At 31.9% G+C, this 25,784-nt stretch overlaps 3 protein-coding genes and 1 non-coding gene across 5 annotated transcripts; 2 read left to right on the top strand and 2 right to left on the bottom strand.

Moving 5' to 3' along the window:
* Positions 1-1,955: 1,955 nt before the first annotated feature.
* Positions 1,956-5,641, top strand: LOC111916611 (mitogen-activated protein kinase 15). The gene is made up of 10 exons (XM_052770966.1): positions 1,956-3,051; positions 3,137-3,243; positions 3,346-3,754; positions 3,855-3,982; positions 4,074-4,133; positions 4,256-4,405; positions 4,573-4,728; positions 4,819-5,021; positions 5,155-5,259; positions 5,356-5,641. Exons 1-10 carry the CDS (start codon positions 2,022-2,024, stop codon positions 5,495-5,497), a joined length of 2,490 nt encoding a protein of 829 aa, XP_052626926.1. The 5' UTR covers positions 1,956-2,021; the 3' UTR covers positions 5,498-5,641.
* Positions 5,642-6,574: 933 nt separating this feature from the next.
* TRNAR-CCU (transfer RNA arginine (anticodon CCU)) lies at positions 6,575-6,647 on the bottom strand. Its single transcript has one exon. It is a non-coding gene; the product is annotated as a tRNA-Arg (tRNA).
* A 60-nt stretch (positions 6,648-6,707) lies between these two features.
* On the top strand, positions 6,708-9,705 carry LOC111916613 (uncharacterized). 2 transcript variants are annotated; one of them, XM_023912279.3, is made up of 9 exons: positions 6,708-6,865; positions 7,561-7,686; positions 7,823-8,023; positions 8,279-8,369; positions 8,589-8,659; positions 8,747-8,809; positions 8,909-9,018; positions 9,112-9,205; positions 9,312-9,705. In XM_023912279.3, exons 2-9 carry the CDS (start codon positions 7,575-7,577, stop codon positions 9,404-9,406), a joined length of 837 nt encoding a protein of 278 aa, XP_023768047.1. In that variant the 5' UTR covers positions 6,708-6,865; positions 7,561-7,574; the 3' UTR covers positions 9,407-9,705. The 2 variants fall into 2 exon arrangements, with proteins under 2 accessions (XP_023768047.1, XP_042757381.1); XM_042901447.2 differs by having other exon boundaries at positions 6,712-6,865; positions 7,464-7,686.
* A 3,177-nt stretch (positions 9,706-12,882) lies between these two features.
* On the bottom strand, positions 12,883-20,629 carry LOC111916610 (ubiquitin C-terminal hydrolase 12). Its single transcript, XM_023912278.3, has 30 exons — positions 20,353-20,629; positions 19,726-19,825; positions 19,406-19,556; positions 19,159-19,316; positions 18,598-19,082; positions 18,415-18,523; positions 18,214-18,329; positions 18,008-18,106; positions 17,711-17,820; positions 17,478-17,631; positions 17,241-17,387; positions 17,091-17,171; positions 16,888-17,007; positions 16,572-16,694; positions 16,388-16,465; positions 16,205-16,293; positions 16,021-16,129; positions 15,877-15,945; positions 15,681-15,791; positions 15,523-15,578; positions 15,253-15,430; positions 14,996-15,097; positions 14,481-14,552; positions 14,174-14,239; positions 13,947-14,012; positions 13,782-13,868; positions 13,594-13,710; positions 13,426-13,500; positions 13,253-13,339; positions 12,883-13,141 (listed from the first exon to the last, which is right to left on the bottom strand). Exons 1-30 carry the CDS (start codon positions 20,380-20,382, stop codon positions 13,100-13,102), a joined length of 3,387 nt encoding a protein of 1,128 aa, XP_023768046.1. The 5' UTR covers positions 20,383-20,629; the 3' UTR covers positions 12,883-13,099.
* Positions 20,630-25,784: the final 5,155 nt, after the last annotated feature.

The raw sequence follows: 25,784 nt of genomic DNA, 5'->3' as shown, positions 1-25,784 counted from the left end.
ATTGCCATTTTCTATGGCTTCATTTGGTGCCTTAGGAAGACATGAAACGATAAAATTTTCAAAATGGTGGTGATCTCTCCCCCCACAGTGGCGGATAACATGTATTTACTTGTTTTTGATTGGGTGAAATTTAGAGGAGGGTTCGGGAATTGTAAATGGATTGTTGATGTTGCTCTCCGTTTAACATTTTGTATTTTTGTTGTTTCTCTTGCCTTATCTAGGCCTTTCTAGGCAGTGGCCTTTTAAAATTCTGTCATTCCCAAAGAAAAAATTTAGATTGGATGATATTACGATTTCCATCTACAATTAAGAAAAAGAGGGCCTAGGAAATAGATATGGATCCGAGAGACGGTATATATGTGAAGACAGATGTTATATACACATTAAAATCGATTTGTATCCTTGTGTCTTCTATCTGCGGCGAAGCATACAAATTCTTCTAGTTCAATTTAAAAAAGAATCATGTTCTAGTTATAAAACACTTATTCAAAAAATTGTTCACCAATTTAGTACTTTATAGATATACAATCCTTAACAATAATTTGGGTTAGCATTGAACTTTGGAAAAAAAAATACTTTTTAAAATGTTTTTAAGTTGCTAACAAACAAATTTTATTTTTTAAGAGGAACATATTTTTTTTCTATATGTTTACCTGCTATTTTAGGTTAACAAGTCACTTATTTTTTTACACTTTTGGCATCGATGTTAATTTTTTTTTACGAATTTGGTTTGTATATTAAATTTATTATGAACTTATCCCAAGTTTAACTTATTTTACAAATTTATTTTTCTATAACTTTGTTTAGACATTTTTAGAATTTTTTTACAATCTTTCCTAAGATTTTTTTCTCAGTTTAATTTTAAAATTTTATCTTTATATAACTTTTTTTTTTCAAGAATTCATCCATGCATTACATCCCCCTTTTTGAGAAAAGAGAATAGGAACGAAAAAATTCAAAAGATTTAATGGAATTACACTAGAAAAAAATATCTTTTTTCTTTCTCTATATAGAGATAGAATGCTTGTCATAATTCGTGAACTAATGCAACGTCTAATTTGATTTCGTAATTAAAAATTTGTTTTACATTTAAAAATGTTTTAAACTTGGGTTAAAACTTTTTTAAAATTTCTACACTTTCACATTATTTTAATACAACTAATTTTAAACAAAAAAGTATATTGTAAATGTTTTTTAAAAAGTTATAATTTTTTTATACTTTTTAACTAGAAGTTTAAAAAAAATTTATACAATGTTTAAACTTGTTTTATATTTTATTTTGTTACACTTTCATGCACTACTAATATTTAAAAAAGTATGTTTTTTAATGTTATAATAAAAAGCTATGAAACATTTTAAAAATGTTGTAAAAAATATTTAGAAAAGGTTGTATGATAGTTATGAAAAAAGTTGTATAAAATGTAAAAAACAACAAAAAAAATTATAAGAAAAGTTAAGTTGTAGCAAAATTAAATTTATAAATTAAACTAAGTGTGAGATGAATTCATAATAAAAATTAATGTTAAGATCAAATCCGTAATAAAATTTAGAATTTATGTCAAAAGTATAAAATTTGAAAGAGAACCTTAATAGTAGATGACATATAGAAGTAGGAGTTATTACCATTTTAAAAAATAAAACTCGTTTATTTGTTAGCCACTTAAAAACATTTTGAAAATATTTAATTCCAAAATTTAGTGATAACCTGGGCCTACTAAAACATTGGTTCAGTGAAGCTTTTAAAGATACTAGAGGATGTTTGCATCTAGGAAGACACCTTACCTTTTTCACGCGTATATGGACATTTAAGTTTGCCTTTTTTCTTAGTTTGATTGATCTGATTCCGCGTGGAAACTTGAAAGTTTCCTATTTGTTTCACTGAAAATATATAATATACCCTATTGATAGAGACTCCTTTTTTGGACAACCAATGTCACTATTAGACTCCAAAAGCTTTTTAAATGAGTAATATATAGAACAACCATTTCCAATTCTAATTACTACTAGTATTTTGCCTAAATATGGAATCTGAATCATCCTCCTTACAATGGCCACAACCTTGTCGCCACTTTAAATTTCCTGAAATCCGATCAGCAACCAGAAACTTCGATGAATCACTAGTTATTGGGCATGGGGGATTCGGAAAAGTTTACAAAGCTACCATTCACGATGGATCAAGTCTTGTTGTTGCTGCCATTAAACGACTGGATTCCAAGTCCGATCAAGGAGCCGATGAGTTTTGGGCCGAAGTGAAGATGCTTTCCAAGTTACGCCATTGTCACTTAGTATCTTTGATTGGTTATTGCGATGATGGGAAAGAAATGATCCTTGTCTACGAATATATGCCTCATGGATCACTTGAAGATCATCTCCACAAACATTCTACTCATCTATCATGGCTTCAGAGGCTCAAACTCTGCATCGGTGCTGCTCGTGGGTTAGATTACCTCCACACGGGTACAGGCATCGAGTTCGGAGTCATTCATCGTGATGTGAAGAGTGCAAATATTTTGTTGCATGAAAGTTGGGCTGCTAAAATAGCGGACTTTGGGTTGTCCAAGATAGGCCCAAAGGATCAGCCTTTGAGTCATGTATTGACTCTTGTGAAAGGAACTTTCGGGTATCTAGATCCAGATTACTTCTTAACTGGAAGGTTGACTAGAAAGTCCGATGTTTATGCTTTTGGGGTGGTTTTGTTTGAAGTGTTGTGTCGGAAACGTGCATTGGATGTAAGTCGTGATAAGGAGGAGCATCACAGTTTAGCAAGATGGGTAGAAGATTGTATCAAAGAAGGCACTTTGAAGCATTTGATTGATTCTGATATAAGGGATCAAATATTACCAAAATGTTTGAAAGGGTTTGTTCGTATTGCAGAGCGTTGTTTGCATAGCAGTAGAAAACATCGTCCTACAATGGCTGAAGTTGTGGTTACTCTTGAGTCTGTATTGGCCTTACAAGAGAAAAACGATAATTCATTGCAATCGGGGAGTAGAACAATAATTGGTAGAATGGTTGATATGTTACCATTTGCATATAATGCAGAGAATTCAGGTATTTCACTATTTTCATGTACGTTCATCATGAATTCATATGTAACTTTTTTTATATAATCTTTACTTTTACTGTATATTGTTAGGTTGGGTTGACAAGAACACTTTTAGCCCTTCAACCCCTGGTGTTGAAATTGCTGTTACTGTTAAAAAAACACGCCAAGAAAGCTTTCAAGGACATGATGAATGGTTGGTAAGCATCAAAAAGGGTATATATATAATCAAATCTGTACAATAAGAATTGAAGACATTGTTTCTAATTTTTCTACTTTGATTTGATGTTGCATGCATGCAGGGATCTAGAGCAGTAGATTGTTTCACAGAATACGGTGAATGGAGTAGGTATAAACTAGAGGAGGTGATAGGTACAGGAAGCTCAGGTGTTGTGTGTTCAGCATTTGATACTTTTGTTGGAGAAAAAGTAGCTATAAAAAAGATAAACGACATTTTTGAACAAGGCTTTGTTGCCACTCGCATCCTTCGTGAGATTCTGCTTCTTAGGCTCCTTCGACATCCAGACATTGTGGAAATAAAACATATCTTATTGCCTCCTTCCAGAAGAGAATTCAGTGATATATATGTTGTTTTTGAGCTTATGGAATCCGATTTACATCAGGTTATAAAAGCAAACGAAAAGTTAACACAAGAACAATGTCGCTTCTTTCTCTATCAGCTTCTTCGAGGATTGAAATACATGCACTCAGGTTATTATAACCTATCATCATCATTAATTACCATACTTGTGCTTACCTTTTATATTCTTTTCAACTTTCTCCATTCTCATTGTGAATGAATTGGTTTCAGCAAATGTGTTTCATAGAGATCTAAAACCGAAAAATATTTTGGTCAATGCTGATTGCAAGGTCAAGATATGTGACTTTGGTATTGCAAGAGTTGTCTTCAATGATACACCTACTGCAGTATGCTGGACAGTATGTCACTAACATTAACTCACTTGTTAGAGTAATTTAAAAACGATTGAAGAACACACTTTTCCCAATCTCTTGCATTTGATATGTGTAGGATTATGTTGCAACAAGATGGTATAGAGCTCCTGAATTGTGTGGATCTTTTTTCTCTAAGGTGAAATTTATACTATTAGTATTACTCTAATTAATACCAATCTCAAATCACAAATTAATATATCCTTCAAAAGTAGGAATTCTTAGTATTAACTTTATCCTTTTGACTTTTTGTATGTGTAGTACACACAGGCTATAGACACATGGAGCATTGGTTGTATTTTTGCAGAACTTTTAACTGGAAAGCCTCTCTTCCCTGGGAAAAGTGTGTTTCATCAGTTGGATTTGATGACTGATCTTTTGGGAACACCATCAACCGAAGCTATATCCAGAGTCTGTGTCTATAATTTGAATATCTGTACTTCATTTTATTATATATATATATATATATATATATATATATATATATATATATATATATATATATATATATATATATATATATATATATATATATATATATATATATATATACATTGATATTGATATAACACAATCAGATACGACATGAGAATGCAATGAAATACTTAAGCAAAATGAGGAAGAAAAAGCCGATTCCCTTCTCCAGAAAGTTTCCAAATGCAGATCCACTTGCTCTTCGATTATTAGAAAGAATGCTTGCTTTTGATCCTAACAATCGTCCTACTGCTGAAGAGGTGCGAATTGAATACTATCTTATCAACATTCTTTTATTGTTAATTTCCTTATTGAGAAACATGTTTTGATCTTTTCATCTTTTGTCTCAGGCTCTTTCGGATCCATATTTTAAGAATTTGGGTAAAGTTGAGAGGGAGTCTTCTTCTCGACCTATCACAAAGAGGGAATTCGAGTTTGAAAAAAGAAGACTAAGTACAGAAGATATACGTGAACGTATCTACAAGGAGATTCTTGAATATCATCCCAATATGTTGAAGGATGGATGCGAACAACCAGGCTTCATGTATCCAAGGTATGTATATATATATATATATATATATATATATATATATATATATATATATATATATATATATATATATATATATAGCTTTATCATTGTTGTATGTATTCTGTTGACTTACGTTGACCTCGTTGGTTCATAGTGCTTTTGACAAATTCAAGAAGCAATTTTCTGATAAGGAGGAGCATTACAGCAAGGGTAAAGTTGCTTCTCCCCTACTGAGACGCCAGTCCTTATCTTTGCCAAGGTAGTTTAATTTATAGCTTGGATGATAAATTAGATAACTAGTCCATATATATGGTAGATTAATTTTTGTTAATCAAGTTATGTTTTTGGGTGTTAGGGCTTCCATTTTATACCCAAAAGAGACTACACAAACTAGTTCAATCAAAGAATCCAGGACACAATGCATGACTTCTGAGATGCCAAATTCCATACCACTTCTACAATTTCCTCAAAGTACTCAAGGTTTGATGATTCAGTGAATGAGATTATATTTGTATTATTCTTATGTCATTGGTTTTAGTGATAGCTTTGCTAGTAGGTGGGAGGTGATTCTTGGTGTTAACTCTTGTTGTAAAAGTATACAAGGAAGAACCCCTTAAAATTCATATATTTAAGCTTACAAATGAGTTGTAGTTTTTATTTTTTACTTATTTGAGCTTTTAGTTGACTCGACTTTATTAAATTAAGTTGAATTGTATCGGGTTTGAGTTCCAAGTACAAAAAGGGTGTATAACTAACTGGTTGACCTTGAATTATTGGTTAAGATCTTATAAGAATGTGAATTTTACTCTGTAACCCATTTATGTAAGGGATAGTTGCAAAAAATAGCAACATGCTTTTCCTTATTTGAAAAGTCCACCCAGTTATAGCAATGTACTTTTGGAGAAGTTTTTATTAAGACATTGTGCTTTCAAAAATCTACCCAATTATAACAACAAAAAATTCTTCCTATTTGGTTGATATTGCTATAATTGGGTATATCATTTCTTGCAATCACCCCTACAACAAATCCTAGAAGCACCAATGATGTATACGGGGTGGTTATACATAAGGCATAGGGTGTTTGTACATTGGTGGGTTCCTTGGTAATTTTACAATAATAAAAGGATAAATAAAATAAAATATCTTGTAACAAAAAAAATATATCAGAAAGATGATCCGAATGAAAAAAAAAATTATATAGAAACAAAAACTTGTAGATTAACCAAACCACAACGAGTTACTCTAATAATGGTCAATTTATAAGGGCCTAACAAAGTATAACTAACACCCACTATTCCTTCATCTGGGATCAAATCAAACTAGTAAAACAATGCAAAATCTATTGTGTTTAATCTTACACTTTGATTCCATTCTTTGAACCCGTTATGTCCCTAATCAATGATTAAAAATTTAGCAAGAATCAGATGATTTTACATTTGTTACAGTAATAAGTCACTTTCTCTCAAAATGCATTCAATTTGATCATAAATGAAAAAGAAAAAAAATCAATCAAAAAACAAAGAGTTTAAAACAAAAAGAATTAAGACCAATGTAATTGAAAAATTAAAATTAAACGCGCCAGGTAGGGGTCGAACCTACGACTTTCTGCTTAGGAAACAGACGCTCTATCCACTGAGCTACAGGCGCTTTGTTTGTTCCTTCTACATAAACATATAATAAGTAGGGATCCGATCCTCTGTTACATTTTTCTTTTTCCGCCAGATAATAGGAAATGTAACTTTGAAAATTTTCGGACACTACCAGCTGCATCACGACTTGCTAAAGAATACGAGTCGAACGCCACAACAAACCTGCCATTCTCGTGCGATTGCTTGATTCTGAAGCTCAGAATTGTCGTTATAAAGGTGCGATTTCTTCCTTTTTTTTCCCATTTTCGTTTATTACTTTGAAACACCGTAGAAATGGGTTTCAATTTTGATATTCTTTTTGCTATTTAGACGTTCATAATGTTTAAGATGTTCGTTTCCGTATCATTCCTCTGATTTTTCCTTCTTGTAACTGTAAGCATCGTAAATTAGGGTTTTGGTTTTAGCGGCCTTTTGCTTTTTTAAATGCCCCGCTGATTGTAAATTAGCATCGTAAGCTTTGTTAATTAGGTTTTTGATTTTAGTAGGGGTTTGTTTTGGCTTTTAGGAGTTGATAATTGTAATTAGGTTACTTATTGCTGCTACTTATCACACACATACATACTGTTTGTGTTCTACTCGTGGTTCAGTCTTTTGCTACTACTACTTATCTGCTCGTGTGTTGTTGCTCATCTGCTCTTGATTCAATCTTATTGAGGGATTTACATGCTTATGGTTCTTTGATAGACATTTATTCAAGGGAGATTGAGAATATGTGTTACTGATTTTGTGACAAGTGCATAGTAATTTGTATACTGATTTGAACATGAACAATCTCAACTACAAACTGAAGTGGAATCTCAATTTTAACCTACAGTTGGATCTAAGTTGAATCAATGCAACATCTTTACTTTAGGACAAACAGTGAAGGAGTAACCTCTTAATAAGAAAACCAAACTACTTTTTTGAATCAGATTTTCTCAAGGCCATGGAGGATTCCATTACACAGTTCTGTGATGGTGTAGCTCGATTCTGCAACCACCTTGAATCCAGCTCAGCCGCCCTCCTCCAGTCTGTCAACCGCCGCTCCATCCCTTTCGGTAATTCTCTCTCTCTCTCTCTCTCTCTCTCTCTCTCTCTCACACACACACACACACTTGCTCCCTTTTGTTTATAAAGATTGTTACTTTATAGTTTATATCTAATCTTTTTTTGTTTTTCTTTTTACATTATTAGATTCTGCTTCATTATCATTTGTGCAATGCCTGAACCGAAGAGTATCAACTGCCACCAGTGACCTCAACCTCCTTGAGTCCATGTCCTTTGACACTGTCTCATTTGAGGAGTTGCTTGGACACTGCAATGAGGTTTACAAAAACAATCAAAATCAAATTCTTCAACTTGAGGATCACCTTTCTGCTTTTGGATATGTTCCTGGTATGCATGATATTCTCCTATTACTTTAATGGTTGAGAAATAGCAATGTACTTTATTTTTTATACATAGTAGAAAACATAACCTGAAACTTGTAAAGCGTTTTCAAGTTTCTTGTTACACATTCCTACTATTGATAAGGAAATATAAGTAGGTTGATATTACGTGTAAGTAATTGTCAGTACTTTGTTATTTTGTGTAAATAAATGTAAGTATGTTGCTATTAGTGAAGTTATTAATCTAGTACTATGTATGTAGAAGTGGAGATTGATGAACCTGAAGAGGACTTCATAGATTCACAACCAAATACTAGTTTGGATTTCAAGAACACCATGGAAGATGATTCTTTGTATCCTTAAAAGTTATAAATAATTAATTAAATTTCATTTTTGTTCCAAAAACAAAAGTTTCTCTTACAAAATAAGGACCAAATCTGATAAAGAAAACTTTTAGGAACCAAAATTGCAGAAATCAGACCATAAATGTAATTTACTCTAAATGTTTCAAATTTCTTACTTTTTAATATGTAATTATGTGATATCATTACATTTCTTAACTTTTTACTTAGATTTGAAGATACACTGAGTTTGCAGAATCTTGGGATTTCAAATGCTTCTCTTGCCACTATTGTATCTGAAGGTTAAGATCTCAATGATTTTCTTGAATTTTTATTTTCAAGGCCATGAAAAATTAATTAAAATTTGTCAATATCATATTTAACTGCAGGTAACAAAAAGATTGAGATGGATGGATTATATGAGCCAGAAATAGATATCCCAGAAGTAGAAAGTAAATTTCTATAATCAGCTCTCTCTTTTTTTTTTATTTATCTTTTTCTTATTTCTAACTTGACAAACATCTTTTTGTTGCCATTATGTGAAATAAAAGATGAACGAAATGAGTTGAAGCCATTTCAAGATTCTAAATCTCTAATATGTGTACCTAAAGATGCTTATGAAAGTCTTCCTTCATATATGAAAAGTTTAGCATCATGGGAGGTATATATTCATATTACATATCTGTTACAAATTTAGTGTTCATAATTTGATTGAGAAATTGTGATTAAAGATTATGAATTTGTTATTTTATAGGATTTGATTCATGCTGTTGAGAAGATGAACTTAAGTCTGGAAACCAAGAATGGAAATTTCTTCACTCAAGATGAAGTTTCATTACTGGAATTAGGTGGGTGTGACAGTTGACACATTCTTTCTTGTTTTGAGTTTTTGGTGGTAATTGAATTTGTTTTTGTTTTTAATTTTGAATTTGGTGTTTGTGAATGTATTTTTAGGGCATAAAACAAGATCGTATTTGCTGTTATTGGTGAAGATGAATTGCATAGTTGTGGAGACCATTGATGGGTTGATTTCTTATAGAGTGTTGTAGGCACTCACTCTTACTAGGCAGAGGGAGAATTATCAATAATTTGTGTGTTAAAAGAGTGGCTATAAATAAGCAATATTTGTGACATTTTGAGTGTGTGTGTGTGTGTGTGAGAGAGAGAGAGAGAGAGAGAGAGAGAGAGAGAGAGAGAGAGAGAGAGAGTGTTTTTAAGAAGGTGAAAGCCACATTGGCTTTTTGTGATAAAACATCTTCATTTTTAGGTGATGTCAAATCAACATCATATTGTGAATTAAGTTTTTTATTATCTTTTAGTATATGAATGTTTTAATTTTACATTCTTACTTTTTAAATATTAATTTCATTTTTTATAACTTTTTAATTATAATTTTTAGTAATAAAAATAGATTCACAATAAGATATGATTATTTTATTTTATAAAAGCTACCTATAACAGAAGTGTAATTGTATTATATATGTACATAGGTATACAAACTAGTCTTGAGCATAACAAAATTATGGCCTGGCATCAGTACAGCATACCATCAGTCAATTGTGTAGTTTCATTTTAACTTATGCACTTGACATCATTTTCAAAGAGCATGAGTTGTGCAAAGAGTTTGAATTCGTTTTTGAAAATTGTGGATGTCAAATATGTGTAAGTTATGAACCCCTATATGCATATGAACAAGCTATATTATTAACAAAACTCATCCTATACTGTTTCATTCAATAGATAAATTTCGGGGAAAAAAACTTGATTTATTAGAATATAAATCATTACAAGATGACGATTTTGGTTGTGATATTGAGCTAAATATTTTTAATGCTCACATCAATAAACAATCAAGGCTTGGTAAGCTAAGTTTAAGTAAGGAAGTTAATAAACATTATTGTGCCATCAACAACTTCGGTTTGTGAATCTGTTATTCATAAAACTACTCATAGGGCCCATTCTTCAAAGTAAATGGGGTTTAATTTGTTTGATCTAAACCAAAAACCGAAGAGGCATACCACACTCAATTGGAAAACCTTGAATGTTCAACTCATTCTTTAACTTTGAATAATTGATGCACAGCTCATATTTCAACCAAAAATAAGTAATGTATAAATAAATAATTCATATCCACTTATGGTAATAAATTTCATCAAAATACATCACACATAAATAAATAATGGTATTGACACGATATTAAGAAAAACTTCATACCAAAATGTTAAAAAAAAAAAAAAAAAAAAAAAAAAAAAAAAAAAAAACCCTAAATAACGATTTGAGACTTTTATTTATCGTTAGAAATTATGGGTGAGCATGATAACCGAAAAACCGAACCAAAACCAAATTAACCGATATAACCGAACCATTTTAAAAACCATTGGTTCGGTTTTCTATTTTTTGTTAATCGATAACTAACGGTTCGGTTATGGTTTTATAAGTTAACCGAACCATTATTACCCGAACCATTAATTTTATATTTTAATATATAAAAATTATAGATTATATATAAAATAATATAGTCAAACTTATTTAAGACCCATTAAGTTTTCAAAATATAACTCATTAATCCCCACTTATCAGGAGAAGAACGACAATCAAACCATCAAAGGTTGATCATACAGACACATACAATCTTCCAATCATGCATTGAGTTAGATTATTGATGAATGTTGTAATTCCTAATCGGTTAATTCTACAATTTGTAAAAATTATTCACAATTAGTTTAATCTTTACACTCATAATCCTAATCGGAGGCTTCTCACACCGTTAATCCTAAACCAATATTATTTTGACTTAATAGTCATGTTCGAAGGATTTTTTTGACTTTATAATCAAAACTTCTAGGTAAGTTAAGTTCTTCTTGACCCAGTGATATATTAAGAATGTTTTTTTTTTCTTTTTTTTATTTACTGTTTTTGACTTAATCATGTTGAATATATATGAGTGATTGAATTTTTTTTTATCCAGATAACACATAATATGAATGTTTGTCTATTTTATTTTATTGTTTTTGATTTAATCACATTGATCGAGTATTAATGTTTGGCTTTATTTTAATGTTAATATCAGTTATCAATATATGAAATTATTAATATTAATTTTTTTTAATGTTTTACATTTTTATTGAATGTTTTTTATTTTGAATGTGACTATGTGTTATCTTACGGTAAGTATCGAAGGTACACATTTTATTCTATTACTATAAGTTAAGTTACAAACATTGGTGCCGCTGATTTTTTTGTATTCTCTTTTCAATTTTTATTCCAATATACTTTCACCATTTATATTATTTTGAAGATTATGGTTAACCAAGATTAACCATTACCCAAAATCATTAACTGAAAAAACCATTAACCATAACAAATATTAACCATACCCAATGGACACCAAAATGCATTAACCAATCAAAATGGTTATGGTTCAGTTTTGACCAATAGCCGAACCAAACCGTCTCATACACACCCCTATTAGAAATAAAAAGATTATGATAAAATTTTAAGTCCTAAAATAATAATGATAAAAATTTTACATCTTAAACTAGCAAAGGTATACAACTAGATTTCAACAAATAAAGAATAAAAGTTCAAATCTTCATACAAATGTAAGGAATAAAAACAAAGTTCATTAAAATAAAGTATTTATCAAAATCAAAACTTTAGAATTTATCATTTATGGTCACCATATCACCTACATCAAATCCTTGTGTACACTAAATTCTTATTGTGCAAATTAAAACTACCCACAAAGAATTAATGAGTGACACGTTTAATATAAAATAATAGTTTATACTAATACAGTAATACTGGACCAACATTGAAATTATCGACATCTTTAATATAGAATTATAATTTCTGGTGGATTGACATCTTTAATATGGAATGACAATCGATGGTGAACCAACATTCTAATAAAAGATGGTAATTAATGGTGGACTGAAATGACTTTTCATGTTAGATTGATATGTTTTATATGAAATAACAAGTTGTCAATTCATATTGGATTAACATCTTTAATCTGAAATGACAGTTCATGATGGAACACATCATAAATATGAAATTGTGTATACGTCTAAATTTCTAAACACCGCCGTCAATACTTTAATCAAATTATGTCGAATTAATTAATCATCATCATATTCTTTATCTTATCCATCTGAAAAAGTTGTTGAATAATTTCTTGATGATTCTTTACTTCAAGGTTATGAAATAGTTATTGAATAAGAAAAACAGCAAGCAGTTGGCGAAGTGTCTTCGTAAAGTAAAAAAGCCAAAAGAAATGGTGAGCTCATGGTCTATAGGGAAAGTATTTTGATGTTAATCAGAACTAATTCCAAATGCAAATACCTTCATTTCCCTGTGAATAAAACCATTTACAAGGTTTTATTTTACGCATATCAAGCGAGCATCATATTAATAATTAAAATATAGAAAGAAAAGTGTACCCAGCAGTAAAATCTAAAATGCAAGTAAGAAGTAAGAAGTGAAGGGTTTCTTTCACAAAGGAAAGTAAGTGATAGTGATAGGATAGGCCAAAATCTTGTTATGTACTGCTTGCTTTAGAGTTTGAGTTTACCAAATCACCCCAACACAAAGTCAAACCAACCCACAGTCAAAAATGAATAAACACCACCAACCAATCCATAAATCGTATCATAATCATAATCATAATTAATAATAAAAGAGAATTAGACACATCCTCCTTCCTTGAAATACTTGTTTACATTCTTCTTCTTCTTCTTCTTCTAGTTGTATATTTTAACCGCCTTCTCATATGTGTGACGGTTCTGCACACATTAACCAACAAAAAAAACATTTTACTTATTCTTGCTGCTTAAACAACACGTCACATACTGACATGGAAAGAAAAACCATATCAAACTTATCATTACCATTACCTGGTTAGCTGTGAATGGCCTTTTCGGAGTGGTATCTGGGTGTTCCAATCCAAGGTACTGCTCCCATGCGCCATAAACATCTTTTCTCTAAACAAATTATTTATGAAAATATTAACCATATATGTATCAATAAAAATAAAAATAATAAAATGAAATGATAATCAAAAATGAACCTGGAAACGGCTAGACACAATGTCGGAATCTTCAAGATACTCAGGTCGTCCGAGTGATAAAAACGCAAACTTCCACTATTCACCCAAACCCAAACCCAAACCCAAAAATTATATTTTATTATTAGTCATTACGTTAATAAAATTTTGAATTAATGAATGAGTACGGACCTTGGAAAAGTCATCATCAGGAACCTGCAATTTCTTCTGAATACGAAGTTTGACATCACCCAAAGTTTCATCTTGGTGAATTATCAGAAAGAAAGGCTCTCCAAAGTTTTGTACTTGCTGTAAGTAAAATCATTAATTAAACATTGCATACAAATACTCATAATATTTATTTTATTAGGTACTATTACCATCTGGTTCTGTGCCGTCTCTTTTGTGAAATGGTAAACATGGATCAACCGGTCTGTGGGTCCCAGATCTTTCTCTTCTTCAGGAATCTGACACAAGTAAGCAACAACAAACATTTTTATTTTTATTTTCATAAATATAATATTATAATATACAACTCAACTTACTTCCTCTGCACGTAATGTCCAGTACTGATCATTTATATTCTCAATTCTCTCTGTTAGTGGAAAGATCTGAAAGGATAAAAATAAACAAACTTCAAAAACACAATTCCCACAACTCAAGGACAAGGGTCTAATAATCTATACAGAATTCCCAAGTGATGCTGGAATGGGATATAAATAATAAAAATAAACATAGTGAGAGTGAGAGTGGGATAAAGTGCAATAAATACCTTGTAAATCTTATGATAGAATACTTCAAGCAGTCTCAGTTCAGCATTTGGATGTGACAGTTCCACCTGTTTGTTTCAATTTCCAAAATCAAAACGCAATTTAATTAATTTAATTGCAGCAGAATATGTATGTCAGTCACACAAGGAAAAGGAAGGGTTTTCCTTTTCTGAAAAAGTTGCTACTCTCCCTCACGATACATGTTGGTCAAAGATATAATGTATGTCAAATTACTATTTTGGACTAAATGTAAATCCTTCTCCAAAATACCAAAAATCTAATAACATGAGAATCACACTATTATTATACCTTTGTCTTTAACTCATTAAGAACATCTCCAACAGTGCTCTGCTTAGGCAACCTGATGTTATGAATTACAGGCTGCATTGCAATAACACAATATAATTAAAAACCAATGCATATATATATATATATATATATATATATATATATATATATATATATATAAAAGCAGCCACTGTGGGCATGTCAATCCTCTGGAACTCGAATTCTAGATTCCATTCAGTGACATGACTATGGACAGAATTCAATCCTTCAAATCCCATGTTTGATTATTGATTTCACCATTCTGATGGGAGAATGTAATCTTTTCTTTTTCATTTTTTAATAAAATTACATGTATATAAACAACAATTCAATTATATACATATTTAAATATTTAAAGTTGAAGATTATTTAATTTTCACTATTGAATTCCATTTCATTTCCTATCAACTAATCACATGAAATATAATGATTCCTTCAGATCCCAATTCCATTCATCCTGAATTTGAAAACACATTACTATTATTATAGAAACATACCTCTTCCTTCTTGGCATGATGAAAAACAACCTTGAGAGTTTTCAGACATTGCAACTCTGGCAGAGGAATATCCAACACTTCATAGTACAGAATATCAGAAATCTGTGCCCCCAATAAAAAAAAATAAAAGAAAAAAAAAAACCATTAACAGACTAGATTAGATTCACACCATATATACTTGATCAATTTTTTTATCCATCGCCATCACCATCACATAAAAGATTAAATTTTACAAAAGTAAAAAAAAAAAAACAAACCTGATTGTAGTGAACCAGCATGTCTAGCAGATGATCTGCAACTCGATATTTAATGGGGTGGGGCTTGGGTTGCTGAGAATAACAGTTATGAGGAGTAAGCCTGATTTTTGATGGATCATCCAGACCAAGTTTCTGAGCCACTCTTTCCACCACATCATCATATGTATGCGACTTTGACCTATCAATTCATTCATTACACAAATCAACTCAATACCCAAACCTTACCCTCATTTCATACCCCACAATTAAATAATAGAAAGCATAACTCACAATTCCAGAGAGAAATCATCCTCCTTAGGTCTATCCAGAGATCGAAAATGAACTATCTGCAACAAAGGATATGACTTTCATATGTAATGCAACTGTATTTTCAATATCTCATCATAATTCTGATTAGAATTGCAGATTTAATAGAGAGCTTAATCAACCTGACGATTTTTCACATATTCCAAAAATGAAGGAACATCAGGATGTCGATATTTCTCTACAGCAAGAGCCTGATGAAGTTTCTGGAAGCAAATGATGTCCCCATCCTCAATCTGAATAAAAAACAATTTTTGATATATAATTTAATACCACATGTTTGTTATGAATATGTTGGGGTTGGGAATCATACATACATACCTGGCTAGATTTAAACGAAGCACTCTTGTCGAGACGCTCACACATGACACATGGGTCGAATTTTATTTCCTGATGAAAACTCAAAATTATTTATTATTTATTATTTATTATACAATAGTATATAAGAGATTCTAGAAAACAAACCTCATAAAGTTCAATTTCTTCATCAGGACTAAATCCAGCCAATTCTTTCAACTTTGGTATAATTTCAATTGGCTTACCAAAATTCTTCACAAAAGACCTACCAACAAAACTGAAAAACAAGAAAATGTATCATTTTTCTAACTTAACAGTGAATATCATAGACATATTAGGAGAAAATAAATACCGAAGTTGTTCCTTCTCAGGGTCATAAAGCTTGAAGAAAAGAAGTATATCATCTTTTGTTTTTTCAGGTGGTGGGAGAGGCTTCAAATCCTGAAACAAAATATATATATGTTCAGAGACTTCAGAAAAACCTAATAGCAACTGGAATGGATATTTATCAAGTTGTAAAGATAATAAAAAGTACCGGCCCAATCTCTATCTCCAAGAACAATTTCAGTTCAGCACTGTTGTTTTTATTAGAAGCCTCCCTTAATTGGCCAACCTACACACCCATATGTATGGTATGGTTACTATGTAATGTGATCATGTACTAATTACTATTACTATTATTAATTAAAATTCAAAACATTAAAGAAATGGGAGCATACAGATTGTGTTTCCTCTTGTGGTGTCAAAGGGCGATTGGGACGGTATGTATGATTCTGCCTCTTTGCCCATATCCAAAACCTCTGGCATTGAACAGGTATACCAAATTCTTTTGCCACCTCCTCCTGCATCCCAAAATACACAGTTGGAATAACTTAAATTAAATCACTAATAATTGATTGCATGACCACTATACATTGTCTTCTCTTATTTTTCTTCTATACTAACTCTAACTGAAACATGTCTGTCTTCACAATCTGTGCTATTGAGACAGATTGTTCAGAGTTATATACAAACACAGAGAAGAAGATAACGGACCTTGAAAAGGTTAAACGGCATCTGTTTTTGGATACGGAAACTGTGCACTTTTTCATGATCGACAAGATCAAAATATATATCTTTCCCCATCTGTTCTAATAGATCACCTTCACGTGCAACCTAGCCATGTAAAATATATATTGGTTATGACTTCCCTAAAATGTATTTAAAAGATTTGCTAATAATATCAAGTATCAGCAAACCCTTATAATAGTGTAAAGATGAGCCTGGGCTTTGTATCTTCTCTTGTCTTCCTTCTCTTCTTGCTCTTTCTTCAACCTTATCTGGAAATAAATAAATAAATGCAAGTCAAACTAGGTCAAACAAACATAAAAATCAATATGCTTACTTACCCTTAGGTGTTCTGCAATATCTTTCTCGTCCACATCACAAATTATCTTCTCCTTGTCACTCTCACGTATATACACAAGCATGTATGCATTTGAGTATTTTGTAAATTTAAACGGAGCGTTATTATAGCCAGGATTGGTCTGGGGCAGCTGTTAAGAAATGCACGACACAAGTGAGAAGATAAGTTTGTTGTCAGAGACTAATAAATAAATACTGGGGGCAAACTAGTAATTTACTACCTCCTCCTCGCCACCATATTGCTCTTCTAATGCCCTTTTCAAATCTTCTTTCGTAACCCTCTCATCGTCAAACTTGAACCATTGATCTGATAGGGTTGGCCTGATGAATGCATAGTAGTGTCCACCATGGACCCCACCACTATGAACCAATACACTGTAAAAAGGAAAGACATGTAAAGGAAAGAAGCAAAAAACATACTGACACCACATACAAAGTAATGAGATATATATACCTGTGAAGGGTATAAAGGTTGCGAACACTTTTATCTGAATCAGGAGATAGATACTTGCCACCCTCCCTATCAAGATCCAGCTCTAATGGAAATTCATAACGATCATTTATCTGCAAAATGAACCAGATTTTTAACCATAACTTGCTAAATTACGTTATACAGCAAATCACAATCTACTGTGTATTAAAAAAATTTGGCACTAGATTTCCTTATTGTTTTTATCAACATTATTATGTCCATCACCAAAAAAAAACAACTAAAATTGTGTTTATCAAAGCTGAAACAAAAGATACTTACTTTTACCATTGTATCCCTCATGAAATCATACTCAAAGCGCTTCAGTTGAAGTTGAAGAACAGGCGGGAAATCAATAAATAAGACTCCCTTCCTAGCATCCTAAATACAAAAAGGCACAAAAAGAACATAAATTGTTTACCCAAAGAAACACATTCAATGGAATTTGTAATGTGCAAGTTACAAACATGAATGGACAGATAGCTAACCTGCAAACCATGTTCTTCAGCCTGGTATTTATTGTCACCCTCAAGTCTTTCCACTTCAACATATTTATCAAAAGAAGCATAAACATCACGACAGCCTTTCACATCAAGTTGAAGATCTGAAATCACATTATGTGATGATGTCATTAATCAAAGTAGGCAACAAGCACAAGTCAAACCACACAATAATGTTCCAATATTTACCATAAAACGATTCTTTTCTAGTTGACTTGAAGTCCACATTGATGCATTCAATGTAATTCATATGGTGTCCTTCAAATAACTTCTGTATTGTACCTTCTACAACTGTACCCTGAACAAAACAACAATCAAAAGTTCAGAACAGACTGGATCATCATTCATCAAACAAAAAGTCAAAAACATTACCTTCATTTTATCTTCAAGTTTTTCACATAACACCCTATTAAGTTCTTGCACATCATGTTGCAAGAAAGAATCATATGTATCCCATCCAAAAGATTTTGTCAATTCTTTTGTCGCGACACTAGTTTCGTTATATTGAAGCTTATAAAATAAGCTTTGAAGAGCAAGAGGAATACTCCCTGATGGCATGTCATTTTCTGTTGTTGGCATATGATACACAGCTTTTCTAAAGTAAGGAATATGGTACAAAGTTTGAAGGAGAGAGTTCATGTAACAAGTTGCTCCTTGGTTCTTAAGCCCAACATAGCCAGTCTCCTTCTTTGAGTCATAACTCCAATAATCAGCCACTTTTCGTACTGCCACATCAGCTTCAATAATACATGTGTCGTTCACTAGGTAGCCTTTACTGGGGTCATATAGATCACTAAGTGGCATAAAAGATGTGAAACCCCAATCGCTTTCCCTTCCATGAAACTGATGTTGTGTGTCTGCAAAATAAAAAAGATTCTGATTAGATCATTGAAGCAAGGATTAGTAAATACTTATATGGATCTTAATCCATACCTTTTTTCATTGTGAACTTATTGTGAATCTGATTAACCACAGCCAAGCTGAATTGGGCATATCTACTCCAACCATATGGCAAGGTTGAGGAATCAGCCACATCTAGATACATGGACAAATTTTCCACATTGTTTCCCTTTGGGAATATAAGCACACGCCTGTCAAAATAATAAGCTATGAAAGTAAGAACCAATAACAGACATCTCGGGTCTATGCAAACTCAAAAGAGCAGGAGAGAGTTATCTACCATTTAAATCCACCAACCACGAAAATATCTGAATAAAGCTTTTTGTTGGTCTGACGAGAGAAATTCTCAATTACCCATGTATGCCTAGATGCCTGAGTTTCATCAGCTGCTTGATTCTCTGCAGTGCTAACAACTTCTGCTTGACCCATGACTAACAAATCCAAAGTACAAAATCATAACATAAACATAAAGGCTATATAAGTACATGCAGACACAGAAAAAGTCTCTTGTGGCAAGTGAAGTTAATTCTATAAAGAACTTTCAAAAGTGTAAACATACAAATAACCCTTCAAACAAATAGACTAGAGTGAACCACAAACCTTCCATAGGCCGGGGGCCTTCAACAGGTGGAGTGCCATCCAAAGCAAGAGGACCTTCCACTAGCTCTGTATGTGGCACAAGCATCTCTTCATCTTCCTGCTGTTAAACCAATTAAGTGATAAATCAAAACACACATAAAATGAAATTGAAACCACGGGGGCCAATGAATTGTTTATGCAATGAAACTACATGATTTTACCAAACTATGCAACTATGCGGATTTCTTACCTAATTATGCAGCCCATGTTTCAATATGTTACTAAAAATTTACCAATTTATGCATGTTGCATTGTTTTGTAACAAATAAGTTATTAACCCAAACACAAATATAGAAACGACTAATCAACTATCGAATACTGATCAAAGTAAAACCCTAATTCACACCCTAAGAATAAAAAAACCTAAAATCAACACTTCAAATCGCCAAATAAACTACGCTAACATACTCCCGAGACTAATAACAAAACCCTAGCACGATCACAACTGTGATACCAAGCAAAACCTTTAATTGCAACAGAAACTACATCCCGCAATGTAATAATAATACTTAAAACATGTGTTCGCATGTTACCACTGCAAGAACTAGAACTTCACACACACACGCACACACAGTGGTAGATACGTACATCTAACGGTTGTGGAGTCATCATGGTCATGATTCTCACGAGAGGAACGCCGTCCGATCAGAAGTCACCAGTCACCACCGTTGATACCTAGATAGAGAAAGCGAGCGTTGAAGGTGATGAGTAGAGGGGAAGAAACGGCAATGGTGGGCTGATAGGGCCTGAAGGCTGAAAGTGTGTGCAAGAAGGACCAAGGCGCTCGCGCTTCTTCTCTTCTGAGCATCGAAGAAGGGGTGAGGGGTGTGTTTGGGTTTTCTGCCAAAGATGAGGGCTATTTGTGAAAACTAAGAGAAGGGGGAGATGGGTAGCATGTAATCGGTTGTACAAGTCATGATTGCTTAATGCCTGTAAGATGCTTCCACGTAGAGTTTCACGGTGTTGCCTGTGGAGGTGAGTCGCAGCTGATAATGACCTTTCATGGTATTACTAACGCAAGATATTGCGTGTAATTGGCCCACATTTACTCCAATTATTATAATTATAATTATCTTATAATTTTATCTTTGAAGGGGGTATAATCGTTATCTTTTAGATATAAAAGTCATTAATTACTAATTGTAAAAATATTAAAAGTTAAAAATACATTGTGTTTATCAAATCAATATAGAAAACGAGTAAACTGTATTGTGGCATGTGCTTGGATTACTTGTGCAACTCGCTTTGACATTTGCACATTCGCTTGCTAATGTTGACAAGTTCTAGAAATCTTGAATTTTGACATTTTTTTATTTGACTTTTGAATTAATCGTCTCTTTGAGGTTTTTTAAGTAAAAAAATATATATATGTGAGGTTTTGCAAATAAAAAAATTAAAAACGTATGTATTTATTTGGATATGGAAAATCAAATCATAAAAATAGGAGTGAAAATTATTTGGTCTAGAATCGAAAAAAACTTAATCCAAATTAAATTTGAATCAATTTTACGCCAAATCATATTTAAATTCGGTTTTTGGTTTGGTCCGAGACCAAACCGAATAATAAATTCGGTTTTTGGTTCAAGTTTCGATTTTATGAAGTTTAATACAAATCAAACTGAAAAACAGAATTTCCTAAATTAATTAATTAAAAAGTATATATTTTTATATTAAATAAAAATATTAATTATAAAGTAAAAATCATTTAGCCCATTTATTATTTTACCAATGTAGCGGTCACTTAAATGACAATCATTTTTTATCGTTCAGGCCCTTACGAAAATCCGATCATCAATACTTGATTCCTCATTTTAAGTTAATATTTGGTTTCGTTCGGTTTTTAAACCGAACCAAACCAAATTATAATTCGGTTTATGGTTGGATCTAGAGAATTATAATTTGATTTGGTTCGGTTTTTGAATTGGACAAAAAAAAAATCAAACCGAAAAAAATCATAAACCAAACCAATTATTACCCCTAATAAAAAGTCGATCTTGGTGAATAAATACAAGTTAAAAGGAGGTAAGATCAACAAACTCTTACGTATGAGGTGCCGTTTGTTTTTCCTAAAAAAACATTTTTGGCTACTCATTGTTGCGTCGCGCAACATTTGCCCTACCCAACTGTTTGTTTTTCTAAAAACTTCTGACTTAAAAACGTTTGAGTGTTCTATATGGCGCAACAATCGACCATCTGCTTAAAACTTCTTCACATCTTACTTTAACTTATTGCAGCATTTTGTAGATGTTAAAAAACAAACAAAGTTTTTATTATATGTTGCAACCGTTTGGTCCCCCTCTTCTACTATAGAGGGTTGCAGATGTGGTTTGCAGGTTTCAAACATTTTCGCTTCGAAAAACGAACGACACTTAAATCTTTTACAAGGATTAATGCAGAAAAGTTTCATTATTTTGGGAAAATTTTAATAAAGTCTTAAAAGTTTTTTTAACAAAAAAGTCCCGATTATTTAATATTTTGTCCAAATTAACGAAACGGTCATTTTTTATATTCGAACAATAAATGATAGATTATGTGATTTTCTAAATAAAAAAAATAAAAATATTACATTTTTGAAATTTTTTCCAAAAGTTTGAGACTTTTCTGTAGATTTCTATTTTTTACATATAAGTTTAATAAATCCGAAAAAAAAAAGATATTTATTAGTCTAGTATAAAAAGGTTTATATATATATATATATATATATATATATATATATATATATATATATATATATATATATATATATATATATATATATATATATATATATATAGTATTGGTGAATATAACGAATGGGTAACAGAGGTTGAATCCTTGTGAAAGATTACAATGTTGTATTAGGACATTTTCACATGCAATACACTTTTGCCTTATGGAAATTTCACATTTTGAATACGACTAATATGTTGTTTACTTAGTCTTAACACAAAAAATGATTAGATTAATGTCAAGTGGCATAAGATGTAAAAGAAAGATCATGTGACCAAAACTGACAAGAGTCCTAAGTTTAAAAGATTCTTTGAAATTTGTCTCTTTATTTATGTAACTTGGTCAATCAAAAATTTCATGTCCAATATTGAAATTATTCATCGTGTGCATTTTTATGCAAAATGCGGTTTTTTCTTCATCTATATGTTTTTAGCATTACTCGGTTTTCATTGTGTTTGTCTCTATATAGATTGAATTTTTTATAATACGTGAAGTTGCACATCAAACTCTATTTACAGTTAGGCTATTAGGAGTGGTCACTACAAGTAAGTATTCTCACCTAACCTTATTACCATATTACTACCACTTCCCCACCACATGTAGAAAATTGTCACCATTCCATGTCACCTTACTATATTTGTACTTTATGTATTAATATGTTGTATATTTAAGAGATGGAGGGAAAAGAAAAAAAAAATAAATAGATAGACTAAGGGAGAAGGGAGTCGTTCCCACTGAACCTACTACCACATCAGCTTTTCTTTTTGATTTTTTTTTATCTTTCCGAACCTACAACACACGTAAATCCTATCTTTTTCAACCCACTCAAATAAAAAAATACTAAACAACTAAGGTACAAATCTTAAAACATATGATACAAGAGAAAATGAGAGAGAGAAAGTAGAAAGAGAGGATAAAGTGGGTTCGTGAAACCACTTAAACAACCCGCCGAAGAAGGAGTGATATCGGCGGTAACTCTATTGCTAATTAAGATTTTCCCTTGATTATTTTGTATATATATTTTTTAATTAAGCGGGTTGAAAAAGATAGAATTTCCGTGTGTTGTAGGTTCGGAAAAATAAAGAAAAATCAAAGAGAAAAATTGATGTGGCAATGGGTTCGGTGGGTTCAATGGGAACGATTCCCTCCTCCCTAATAGAATTATTGTATGAACCTCAACCACGCCCGCCACGCCACCTTTGGGGTGTGTTCACTGCCACATTACGTATAATTTTTCCTCCCTTCCTCCCACTCCAGGCTTATAGGTAAGCTTCTTAATACTTAGCATGTGTGGAAGTGAATATTAAAAGTGAGCATAAATCTTTAGTATAATCATATTCACTATGTGGTAGAACCTTTTAAGGATATTTTATTATTATTATATTATTATTATGTTTATTATGTGCAACGTTGGTTTAATCGGGTTTTTTTTTTTTTGTATAAATCAAAGGTCTGGAAGATTATAAAAAATAGCCCAATATTAACTTGTACTTGACCTGTCTTGACTGCCTGGTATTGTATTTCTTGTTGGGCCCATTTAATGAAAAAGAAAATCGTTTCAACTATTAAAATAATGGCCCAAACCATAACAATCAATAAACTTATTCTTAACTGGACTTCCTCACTCCCTAAATTAAATAAGCCCAAACAAAAACCTATACACGCTTTCTTAAAGTTCACATGAAATTTCGAAGGGATAATGACTTGAATGGGTAATGAATTTTCGGTTTTTGTCACATTTAGTCACTAAACTTTTTTTCGTTATCTATTTGCCATTGAACTATTGGAACTGTTCACATTTTACCCTTATGACCGGCTGTTACCGGTCATAAGGGTAAAATGTGAACAGTTTCAATAGTTTAGTGGCAAATAGATAACGAAAAAAAGTTTAGTGACTAAATGTGAACAAAATCGAAAGTTCGTTTCCCTCTAAAAAGTTCAATGACTAAATGTGAACAAACTTCCTATTGTATTATGTTTTAGCAAAATTATTTATTTTTGTTTAATTGTAGCAACATTTGTTGATTAAAAATCTATGAAATAAAAAAAACAAAATGTAACATCCGGATTTCCAGGTATCATCATTTAAGTATTTTTCTTTTGAGTTAAGAAGAGAGACTCGACGAGTTGACGCCTCAACTCGTCGAGTAAGGTCGCGACTGATGACTCGGATTAATGAATGGACTTGACGAGTCGGTGAGGCGACTCGATGAGTCCGCGCTGTTGGCAGAAACCCTAAATCTTTGGGCCCGAGCCATATTTAAAGGCACTTATGGCCTTCAATTGCGACTACCTTTCCCATAAGTGAGAACCCTAGCGAGTTTGAGTGTGTAGAGTGAGAGGAAGAGCTATCTTGAGCTTTTTGGTGTGATAGATCTGGACCCTTCTAGGTTCAGAGAGCCGAGAATATGAAGCTTTAGTAGAGTAAACTTTGGGGTTCGAAGTTAGGAAGCATTTATGAGATTTTTATGGTATATATAGTTACTTTCATCTTACACTAGATATGAAGTATTTTATATAAATTACGTGCTATGTGTGCATATTATTTGAATACTTGTTGTCTATGCTGGATAAACGATTTTATATATGTTTTAAAAGATTTAAACGGTATATTTATTTTATATCTACAAATATGTTGCGGATGAAACATGGGTAGATGAAATAGTTGATGTGTGATGAAATAAAATGATGATAGAAAGGTGGTGATAATTAGGTAAATAGATGATGATGAATATGTGATGTAGGATGAAAGGAGATACCATAACCTTAACCAGCAATGTGGCGATGTAGTCATCTACCAGAGTATAGATGGCGACTACGGACTATTCTAGACAACCCAGTGGAAACACCAGCAGGCCCATAACCTGTAGGTGATGAATTACGAGTTCAGGCGATGTTGTAACTACGTATTCATGTGATGATACTCTAACCCCTTACTATGAGTTACGAGTTCAGACGATGTTGTAACTATATATTCATGGGATGTCACAAATTTCGCATGCCAAACCAATGGTCATAATTCACATCAGTGAGAATGGTTCATTTTTTTGTAAAACCAAAATCAGATTGAAAATTTTGATTTTTTATTTTGGAAAATGTCAAACCATTGGTTTTTTATTTCGGTTTTGGTTTTTTGTTTTTGTTTTAAATATATTTTCAGGGTTTTGTTTTTTGTTTTTTTTTTTATTTCATAGATTTCTTCATCAACAAATGTTGCTACAATTTAACAAAAATAAATAATTTGCTAAAATATAATACAAGAGAAGGTTTGTTCACATTTAGTCATTGAACTTTTTAGAGGGAAACGAACT

This window comes from Lactuca sativa, chromosome 1, assembly GCF_002870075.4.
Source record: "Lactuca sativa cultivar Salinas chromosome 1, Lsat_Salinas_v11, whole genome shotgun sequence".
In the NCBI taxonomy this organism is placed as follows: Eukaryota; Viridiplantae; Streptophyta; class Magnoliopsida; order Asterales; family Asteraceae; genus Lactuca; species Lactuca sativa.
This window is presented reverse-complemented; position numbering and strand designations above follow the sequence as displayed.

Coding starts and splice junctions, on each gene's coding strand:
- LOC111916611 (XM_052770966.1), top strand. CDS start 2,022: ATGGAATCTGAATCATCCTCCTTACAATGGCCACAACCTTGTCGCCAC. Junction 4,134..4,255: donor GTGGATCTTTTTTCTCTAAG/GTGAAATTTATA, acceptor TTGTATGTGTAG/TACACACAGGCTATAGACAC. Junction 5,022..5,154: donor CCAGGCTTCATGTATCCAAG/GTATGTATATAT, acceptor GTTGGTTCATAG/TGCTTTTGACAAATTCAAGA.
- LOC111916613 (XM_023912279.3), top strand. CDS start 7,575: ATGGAGGATTCCATTACACAGTTCTGTGATGGTGTAGCTCGATTCTGC. Junction 7,687..7,822: donor CCGCCGCTCCATCCCTTTCG/GTAATTCTCTCT, acceptor TTACATTATTAG/ATTCTGCTTCATTATCATTT. Junction 8,024..8,278: donor TGCTTTTGGATATGTTCCTG/GTATGCATGATA, acceptor CTATGTATGTAG/AAGTGGAGATTGATGAACCT.
- LOC111916610 (XM_023912278.3), bottom strand. CDS start 20,382: ATGACCATGATGACTCCACAACCGTTAGAT. Junction 16,294..16,387: donor TGGAGATAGAGATTGGGCCG/GTACTTTTTATT, acceptor ATTTTGTTTCAG/GATTTGAAGCCTCTCCCACC. Junction 13,711..13,781: donor AGACGGCACAGAACCAGATG/GTAATAGTACCT, acceptor TTTTACTTACAG/CAAGTACAAAACTTTGGAGA.